Below are 10,113 nucleotides of genomic sequence, written 5' to 3' on the forward strand. Positions count from 1 at the left end.
GGCAACAACTTCTTCGCCCATATGGGTGCGCCGTAGAGGGCCATCGAGCGTATGACCCCCCGTATAAACGCGCACCCTAAGTCGGGGCCCCCGACGTTCGGCAGCAGCCTCCCGAGAGCAGCTGCGGCAGCCCGGAGTCTGGGCGCCAGCCTTCGAAGTGCTCCCGGAAGTTGAGCCTCCCGTCGAGGACCAGGCCGATACTTCATAGTGCCTGACAGTGGGATACGGACACCTTCCACTGTCAGGCACGCGTCATGTCCGGTGTGTGGGCTCCGGGGGCCGTTGCAGCAAGAGCGCCTCGGTCTTCCCCAGAGCCACGTCAAGTCCAAGCATCCGGATGCGACCCACGACGAGTTGCGTGCCGCAGGTCGCACGCCGGATGCATTCCGCGGGGTCAGAACCCCGCGCAAAACCAATGTGTCGTCCGCGTAGCACACACCCGCGTGCAGGGCAGGAGAGCGCCCCGAAGGGTCCAGTCATACCCGATGTTCCACAAGAGGGGCCCCAAGACAGACCCCTGTGGAACACCGCGTCCCGTCTCCCACCTCTGCGGGCCGCTTGGCCCCCGCGAACGACACGTGTCGCACCGGACAGTAGCTGCCCTGCACCCCAACCTAACCTAACCTTTTTTTTTTTTTTTTTTTTTTTTTTTAGGCGGGGGAATCCTCATGGACACCCGCCCCCCCGGGGGGGAGGGCGGGTAGTGTCAGACTCTTACTGACTAAACCTAACCGCCGGGTGACGTCAGCCGCGTTTTATGCCGGCACGTGGAGCTGCTTTGCATTTCAACACAGTGCCGGCCGCGGGGATCCGCCGGCCGTTGAGTAGGGCCGGCGGCTCGCTTTCGCGTTTGTTTGTGGAGACCGACGTGTAAAGAGCGTCGGCCTCCTCGCCTCATACTGGGGTCGCACCCGTCACACCGAAATGCGACCCCCCGTCGCGGGTCTGTTTTGACGGGCGATATGCACCCCCGTGCCTATCGCCCAGACCCTAGTTAGGGCGGCAAGTTGCGCTCATGCGCAGCTCGTCGCCGCCCCACACGACGTCGGCGTATGGCGGGCGCGCTGGGATCTTCCTCCCGAGCGCGCTCCGCCGCCTCCTTCGCTGACATAACAGTCTCTGCGAAGGAGGCCAGTGCGTTCCACGCTGCACGACTGCTGATGGCAGATGCGACAACAGCCGGCAGCGCGGAAAGATCGTCAAGTCCAAGGCCGTCAGGAGTTCGGAGCGTGGCTCGGCGAACGCCGGACATGCGGCCAGAGTGTGGAGTGCGGTGTCGTCAACGTCACCGCACTCATGGCACGCAGTCGACTCCTCCCTCCTGACGACGCGACATAGGTAGTGGCCAAAAGACCCATGGCCTGTAAGAATCTGCGTGAGGCGGTAGGTCAACGCACCGTACCGCCTCTCCGCCCACGGTTGTAGGTGTGGGCGGATTGCTTCGCATATAGCCCGCCCCGCCGTCGGCCTCGAGAGCCGGAGCTCCCAATTTCGATAGGTGACGAGGCGGGCTTGTCTTAACCAGGTGAGTCTTTGCCCGGCGAGGGGTCGACGCCCCGGGACCGGAGCTCGGTGATGCGGGTGTAAAGGTCCGCAAGCACCTTTGCTTCCAAGTCCCAGGGCGGAGTCCCCGCCAGGGCAGTCGCGGCTTCGTGCCCGACAGTGCGGTACGCACGGACGATCCTGATGGCGACAGCACGCTGCGCGCCAAGCAGGACCGCCCGACTGTCGGGCATCAGCGACTTGGCCCAGATGGGTGCGCCGTACAGGGCCATCGAACGGATGACACCTGCATAGAGTCGGCGACACCCTACGTCGGGGCCCCCGACGTTCGGCAGTAACCTTCCGAGAGCAGTGGCGGCAGCCCGGAGTCTAGGCGCCAGCCTTCGGAAGTGCTCTCGGAAGTTGAGCCGCCCGTCGAGGACCAAACCGAGGTATTTCATTGTGCCTGACAGCGGGATACGAACACCCTCCACTGTCAGGCACGCGTCAAGTCCGGTGGTTCGGCTCCGGGGGCCGTGCAGCAAAAGCGCTTCGGTCTTCCCCAGAGCCACGTCAAGTCCGAGCATCCGGATGCGACCCACGACGAGTTGTACGCCGCAGGTGGCACGCCGGATGCATTCTGCGGGGGTTGAACCCCGCGCCAAAACCAAGGTATCGTCCGCGTAGCAAACGACCCGCGTACAGGGCAGGAGAGCGCCCCGAAGGGTCCAGTCGTACCCGATGTTCCACAAGAGGGGCCCCAAGACAGACCCCTGTGGAACACCGCGTCCCGTCTCCCACCTCTGCGGGCCGCTTGGCCCGCGAACGATATCCCCCTCCCGGAGAGGTAGTCCGCCACGACGTTCTGAAGATAGAGCGGCACCCCGTGGTATCGGAGCGCCGACTCTATGCACTGATGCGGCAGCGAATTGAAGGCGTTGGCGATATCTAGCGAAACCGCTACCGCCACGCCCCCTCGTGCCACCGCATCCGTGGCGAACTCTTGAACAACTTTTAAGGCGTCCAACGTGGACCGCCTCGCCCTGAAGCCGTATTGGCATTCCGACAAACTCGGCCCCGTCCTATCCAGATGCCGGACGATGCGGGCAGCGATGACGCGCTCAAAGAGCTTGCCCGCCTCGTCCAGCAGGACAATCGGTCTGTATCCAGACGCCGAGTCTGCCGGTCGTCCCTCTTTGCGAAGAAGGACGAGCCGCCCAGTCTTCCATACATCCGGGAATCTGCCCTCCTCCAAACAGGAGTTGAGCAGACCCCGGAATCGACTTTCGAGGGGCCCCAGTGCCAGCGCTAGTGCGCGCGCCGGCACTCCGTCGGGGGCCCGGGGCGGTCTTCTTCGGGCGAAGGCGGCTTATGGACGCCTCCAGTTCCCCCTCCGAGATGGCCTCCAGTGGCTCCGGCGCCTGAGGCGCGGCCACCACTGGAGGGATGACGTCAGTCCGGGTTGGAAACAAGGACGAGACGACGACGTGGAGCAGCTGGGCCTCCATGGTCTCCGTGATCGGGGGCCCGGCGGCGCGGAGCTTGTTCCGCGCCATGAGGTACGGGCGCCCCCACGGATCCCTATTCAGGTCCTCCAGCATCTCCTGCCTAGCTCCTCCTTGGCTTGCAGTATGGCCAGGCGGAGATTGCTCCTCGTCGTACGGTAGGCCTCATACAGCGAGGCCTCCCTCGTCTCGTCCCTGTCCGGTCTTCGGGCGTGCCTGGAGCGGTAACGGGTGTGGGCCCGCTTTGCCCCCAAGCACGCCTCTCGGAGAGCTGCGATCTCGGGCGACCACCAGTAAACTGACCGGCGGTTCGGCCGCCGCCGGACGCGAGGCATCGCGGTGTCGCACACTAAAGTTATGGTGCGACGGAAGCGCTCTGCCTCGTCGTCGATTGAGCGGCCTGAGACCGCCGGCGTGGACCAGTCGGCCACAATGGCCGCCTCGATCAGCAGCTCTCTGTCCATCCGTTGTAGGGCCCATCGTGGGCTTCCCGAGTCCAGGTGTAAAGCGCCGGATCCCGGGTCCCCCAGGGTGGAAACGCTGAACCGAATGTATCGGTGGTCTGATAGCGTCTCCACCTCCTCGACGCGCCAATCGCGCACGCGCTCCGCAATAGACGGAGCGCAGAACGACACGTCGACGATGGACCCTCCGTTCTGCCGTACGCAGGTGTGGACCCTACCCCTATTGAGCAGGGCAAGGTCCAATCCGAGGGCCCACTCCTCCAAAAGCTCCCCGCGCCGGTCGGTTGCCGGTTCCCCCCACGCCGTGCTCTTAGCGTTGAGGTCACCGAGCAAGATGACCGGGCGAGGCGACAGCGTCCGAACAAGGGCCTCGAGCTCGGCCAAAAACGACTCGAACTCAGCCAGACCCCTGTTCGGCGAGAAGTAGACCCCCACAACTGCGTACGGCCCCCAAACAACGACGACATATCCCGACCCCCTGCGGATGGTGTGCAGGGGTCGGGAGTCCGCGCCCAAGGCGCTTATGATAGCGACGGAGCCGTCTAGGTCCCCCGCCCAATTGGGACGAGGGGCAACATAATATGGCTCCGCCGCCACTGCAATATCGATGCCCCACTGCGCCAGCGACTGAAGGAAAAGATCCTGTGCGCCGGCGCAGTGGTTCAGGTTCCCCTGGAGGAGGAAGTGTGGACGGACGTTATCCATTACTGGTCGTCCATCCGTTCCTCCTCACAGGGTTGCGCCCGTGATGATGTGGCCGCATTGGGCACTTTCCCCAATGCGGCCATTTGTTTCCTTATTAATGCCGGGGGAGCACATCCCCGGCTGCCCATTTGGTGGGCGGCACCGCGACCGAGCTCGGCGCATATCGCGCACCTGGCAGGCTCTTTGCACACCGCTGCCTTGTGCCCGGGCATCGCGCAGCGGTAACATAAACCGCTGCGGTCCGCGGGGCACATGCACACCGGCCTTGTGTGGCCGAGTGCTAGGCAGCGGTAGCACTTCAGTGGTCGTGCCTCCAGCTGCACGACCGTCGCCGAGCTCCATCCCACCAGGAACTTCTGCGTCCTGGTGGTTACGAGCCTCGGTACCGCCTCCAGTGGGCATTTTAGCACCGTGCTAAACTTTTGACCGGGGCTTGGCCTCAGGTCTCCCACCTTTATTCGGTCAGGCGCGCACTGACTTTGACGCGCGGCGACGTCACGAACCTCGTCCTTGGTGACGGAGTCATCCAGGTTTGACACCCGGAGCTCCGCACACCTGACGGGTCTGGTGACCCTGACGTCACCGCCGTAGATGGCCTCAAGTTTTTTGGCCATCTCGTCAGCCGCCTCCTGACCGACATTTTTCGGGAGCTGTAGCACCCGAGCCCCGGTCTGCGCCTTCCTTATTCTGATGGGGTCCGCCGCCATGTCGACCCCCATCGCGTTTAGGTCGACCCCAGCCCTCGCCTTGGTGAGCACCGTGGCGTAGGTGAGGCCTTCCTTTTCCGCCTCTGGGGTTATCGTCAGCACCACAGCGGCGGTGCGGGCGAGGCGTCTCTGGCGCTGCGCACGCTTGCGCCGCTGCTTGCCAGAAACAGCCTTCGGCCCCCCCTTCTTCTTTTGTGGAGGCGCTTTCCCCTTCTTCGCAGGCTGTGCCTTGGGGCGCTCCGGCGCCTTCGGCTTCGGCCCTTTCTTCTTCTTTGAGACCGTGGTCCACCCTTCGTCCACGGCCTCGGATGTGCTCGCAACCGGCGCCTCTTCCGGCGCCGGTACCAGAGCCGGCGCCGGCTGCACAACCGTCTTAGCCTTCCCCTTCGCCGGTTTTGGATCCGGCGTTGGGGTCGGCTTCGGCACCAGTCTCGGCGCCGGCTTCGGCACCGGAGTCGGCGCCGGCCCCGGCGCCGTCTTCGGCGCCAGTCGGGGCACCGGTCTCGGCGCCGGCTTCGGCGCCGCCTTTGGCGCCGTCTTTGGCGCCGGCTTCGGGGCCGGGGCCGCCCTAAGCACATGGCTATAGGCGGGTTTGGGACCACGGCCCGTCGCCTCCGCTTCCGCGCGCCTCCCGTCCGCCGCTAGAGGCGGACGTAGAATCGGTTCTGGCGGGAGCCTGCTGCTTAGCCCCGCCAGTTTGGCGTCCATCATGGTCCCCACGGACACCATGATGGCGCGCTGCATGGCCTCGAAGTCGAGGGCTGCTGGGGCCGTCCGTTTTTCGACGGACTGAATCTTGCCCCGCAGCTCCTCGAGCTCCCGGCTCAGCCTGGCGTTTTCCGCCAGCAGCCCCTCCGTTCCGGTGGACTTTGTCAGGGCGCGGACACCGCCCTGAATTTCCTCCACCGCATCCTTTAGCCTTTTGATTAGGCAACCCTTTATATTTTTGGAGGTACGTGCTACCTCCAGGATTGCCATAAGGCTGCCATCAATGGCTTCTTTGGCAGAAGAAGGGTCCATTGGCTTTAGTCCGGAACTAATGAGGTCCCGGACTTCCGCTCTGGCGTCCCTCCTCCGCCTCTCCTCTTCCGCCTTCTCGTCCAGAGTATCGGACGACTGTGCCGATTCCGCGGCGAGCCTCCGATACTCCTCTCGTTGTCGGTGCAGCCCGACATATCGCCCGTGGGTGACGCCACCGCGGGACCGTGTCGACGAGGCTATGGACACCTCGCTTTCACAGTCCGAAGCGGCGTACGCCCCCACGGACATCCTGTCCTCCGAAGCATCCCGCCTGGGACGCTTTCGGTCGGACCTTCCTACTGAGCTGTCGCGTGAGTGACACGACAGCTCCTTCTCTTGGGGCGAGGCGATGCGCTCGAGCACCACCCGAGGCGACCTCGCCACCAAATCTTCAGCCAGACTCGGTCTACTAGTAGACCGAGTCTCTCTCCTTCCTTCGACCTCCTTTCCTTCTTGATTGGGTTTTTTAAATGAATCCATATATGATCCCACGAGTATGGGGGATTGGGTCGTCGTCCCCGGCCAGTGCCCCCTGTAGCCGGGGAAGGTCTAAAAGTAACCCTCCGAGGTGCGACATGTGCCCCGTCGGGGGTCAACGCTAGGGACTGGTTTCCCACCAGCCATTCATCCCCTCGCCGCGTTGTCCAATAGCTTGGGATTGGGGGTTTTTTATAGAGGTTTTCCGTCCTCGCGGTCCAACCGGTTAAGGTAAGACCCCCGTTCCTGCGTAAGTCCACCCCTGACCTCGCTGCAGGTTTACGGTCTGGCCGACGGTGGTCTTCACCAGACCGCGTCCGGAGGCAGTGTAAGTGCACACCGGACCCGTCGCCCATCTCCGACTCCCCGCCCGCCGCCGCTACCCGGAATAAGCCCAGGACGCCGACGGGCTGCGACATCCAGCAAGCTGTGAACACTCACTGGACTCGCCCTACACCGCGCCCGCTGCCGCTACTCGGAGTACGTCCGAGACGCCAGCGAACGCCCACCACGCGAAGGCCGGGACAAAACCGACCCCCGCCAGTCTATCCCACAAGCCGTGGGAAGACATCCCCGCCCGCCGCCGCTACCCGGAATGAGTCCAGGACGCCGGCGGGCTGCGGAGTCCAGCAAGCAGTTGACACTCACTGGACCCGCCCTCCTTCCGAACTTCGGCCAACAAACAATGGCCGAAGTCGTCCCGCTCCAGCTCTTCAAACCACTCCTCGCTTGAGGAGGGTGAGAGCGAGCGTGTCCGGCCAGCAGTTGACACTGGCCGGACTGGCAGAAATTCGCCACGCACAACAATTGCCCCAACTCGCGAGACGATTATTGTGCGTACCCAGGGTGCACCGGCCCAGCGACTGCTCTTCCCCCCGGACGTATCCGAAAGGGACCAGCAGCCGCCAGGCACACGAGGAGGTTTTTCTGGCCCTGGCCTAACCTAACCTAACCTAACCTAACCTAACCTAACCTAACCTAACCTAACCTAACCTAACCTAACCTAACCTAACCTAGCGTGACCTAACCTAGCGTGACCTAACCTAGCGTGACCTAACCTAGCGTGACCTAACCTAGCGTGACCTAACCTAGCGTGACCTAACCTAGCGTGACCTAACCTAGCGTGACCTAACCTAGCGTGACCTAACCTAGCGTGACCTAACCTAGCGTGACCTAACCTAGCGTGACCTAACCTAGCGTGACCTAACCTAGCGTGACCTAACCTAGCGTGACCTAACCTAGCGTGAACTAACCTAGCGTGACCTAACCTAGCGTGACCTAACTAGCGTGACCTAACCTAGCGTGACCTAACCTAGCGTGACCTAACCTAGCGTGACCTAACCTAGCGTGACCTAACTAGCATGATGTAACCATGCGTGACCTAGGCTTATTGAGAAAAAATATATGGAAGAAAAAAAAAAAAAAAAAAAAAGTGGGATTGGATTTATACACTCGGCGTCAAAAAAAAAATCGCACCTCTGCGAAAATAGCTTTCAAGCGTTATTTTAACAATTACACACATATTTACCCCACCAATATTGGTGTCATTTGGTAGCCTATTAAATAAACTTATAAAAACAATTCAATTAATTTTTATTTTTTATTAAAACAATGCAAAAACAATAAAGTTTACAAAACAATAAAAATTCTTAACTGTGCCAAAATTAAAAAAAACAGATGAATCATACAAAAATACACAAAAAGTTTCTTAAAACTAACCTAAAAACCTAGTGTTACCCCCCCCGTGCCCGGATGACGGCTTCCATACGCTCCCTCATGGATCTCACCAATTTTAAGAGCTCTTCTAGAGGGATACTAGCCCATTCCTCAATAACGGCCTCTTCAAGTTCCTGGAGAGTCGTAGGAGCGGGATCACGAGACCGAACCTTGCGTTTTCAAATGGTCCCAGAGGTGCTCTATCGGGTTCAGATCTGGACTTCTCGCTGGCCACTGCATGACAGAGATCCCAACCTCTTGAAGGTATCGCGCACAATTAATGCAGTGTGGGCGCGAGCGTTATCGTGCATTAATGTGAACCCCTGCCAATAAAACCGGCATAGGGAACCACATGCTCTTCCAGGATCTCTGTGATATACCGGTGAGCAGTCAACGATCCTTGCCCGACAGCACCTGCAGTCCGGAAACGCACACAAGGTTGGTTTTGCCGTCAGCCGACATGCCACCCCAAACATAAGGAACCACCCCGTATTCCACTGTCTCCTGGATGCAGGCTTGAGCGAAACGTTCACCCTGTCTTCTGTACACTCTTTTGCGTCTGTCGTTGCAGTAAAGGCATACTCTCGTCTCATCCGAGAAGAGAACAGCGCTCCATTGGTCAAGAGACCAATTTACGTGATCGCGAGCAAACTGTAAGCGGGCTCGCCGATGCTCTGCGGTAAATTTTGGACCTGTAGCAGCTCTACGAGCCACTATCTTCTTCTCCCTCAGTCTTCGTCTAACCGTAGAAATGCTCACGGTACTTCTGCGAGCTGCCCGGAGCTGTTTTGCAACTCAACAGCATTAGAAAACCGATTTCTTAAAGATGTCGATACGATGAATCATTCGTCTCTCTCCGAGGTGCAGCGACGTCTACCAGACCCGTGCCTCCGGACATGGCCACCGGTCTCTAGGAACCGCTGGATAACTCTTCGAACCGAAAAACGGCTCAAGTTCAGTTGCCGAGCGACATCACACTGTCGCATCCCTGATTGCAGTAGTGCAATCACTTGAGCGGCTTCATCAGCAGTAGTATCCATCTTCAAGGCGTTTTTTTTGTGAACGATCTTCTCGTGTGTCCTCTTCAACGGTTGGATAGCGAATGACCCCAATTGAACCTGTATTAACCCTTTTATACCCACTAAAGGTAGCACAAGTTGTGGCCCCGCTGAGGAGCAAAATTTGCCTTTTTTTATCAAGTTACATTTGTGGTATCAAACTATTTTTTAATTAAATGAAATGGTGTTTTTTTATAAGTTTATTTATTTGGCTTTCAAATGACATCAATATTGATAGTACATGCGCGTGTTAAGGTTTAATAACGCTTTGAATGTTATTTTCAAGGAGGTGCGATTTTTTTGACGCCGAGTGTAGGATACTTATAAGCGACCATTAAACAGGAGGATTCAATGATGGTGAAAGATCATAGATCCAAAAGAATCGGTAGCGGAATTAGCGATTACATTCTTCCCTAGTGAGGATAGCCAAACCGACTCGCAATATCATCTTGAAATAAGAAGGACCGCGCAGCAGATTTACAGCCAGGACTAGGAAGAGGAATTAGATCCTCCCCTACAAAGGAGGAACTGCTGAATGCCGCAAGAGCGTTCATCCCGAAGAAGGCATCTGGAGTGACCGCGGATATCGTCCGAGTACTCGTCGAAGAGGACACGGACGTCCACTTAGCAATGGCCAATAGGTATCTAGAAGTGGGTCCCCACCATCTGAAGGAGGCAACAGTGTTGCTACTAAGAAAACCGGACAAAGAAAACTACACTACACCAAAATCCCACAGACACACAGCTACTCGAGAGGATGATTTTTGGTCGCACAAAAGTGCACAAGGGACTCTCTCTTTGATCTAAAGGAACACATACGCGAAAAGCTGAAAACAAAAATTAATCATAACCATGGTTTAAGACCGGCTTTAGAGAAGTATCCCATCAACAAACGTAGGATATTGGACAGCTACCTAACGGACAGGAAGGTCAAAATAAGATATGCGGGTGAGAAGTTACATAGGACCAGCAACAAAGG

General features: G+C 58.7%; 1 protein-coding gene across 1 annotated transcript; it reads right to left on the minus strand.

Moving 5' to 3' along the window:
- Positions 1-4,113: 4,113 nt before the first annotated feature.
- Positions 4,114-6,661, minus strand: LOC113508266 (actin cytoskeleton-regulatory complex protein PAN1-like). The gene has a single exon (XM_026891221.1). It carries the CDS (start codon positions 6,361-6,363, stop codon positions 4,156-4,158), a length of 2,208 nt encoding a protein of 735 aa, XP_026747022.1. The 5' UTR covers positions 6,364-6,661; the 3' UTR covers positions 4,114-4,155.
- Positions 6,662-10,113: the final 3,452 nt, after the last annotated feature.

The sequence above is a fragment of the Trichoplusia ni genome, unplaced genomic scaffold, assembly GCF_003590095.1.
Source record: "Trichoplusia ni isolate ovarian cell line Hi5 unplaced genomic scaffold, tn1 tig00004319, whole genome shotgun sequence".
Taxonomy (NCBI): Eukaryota; Metazoa; Arthropoda; class Insecta; order Lepidoptera; family Noctuidae; genus Trichoplusia; species Trichoplusia ni.

Bases quoted from the DNA above. Each gene is read 5' to 3' on its own strand.
- LOC113508266 (XM_026891221.1), bottom strand. From the start codon at position 6,363: ATGGATTCATTTAAAAAACCCAATCAAGAAGGAAAGGAGGTCGAAGGA.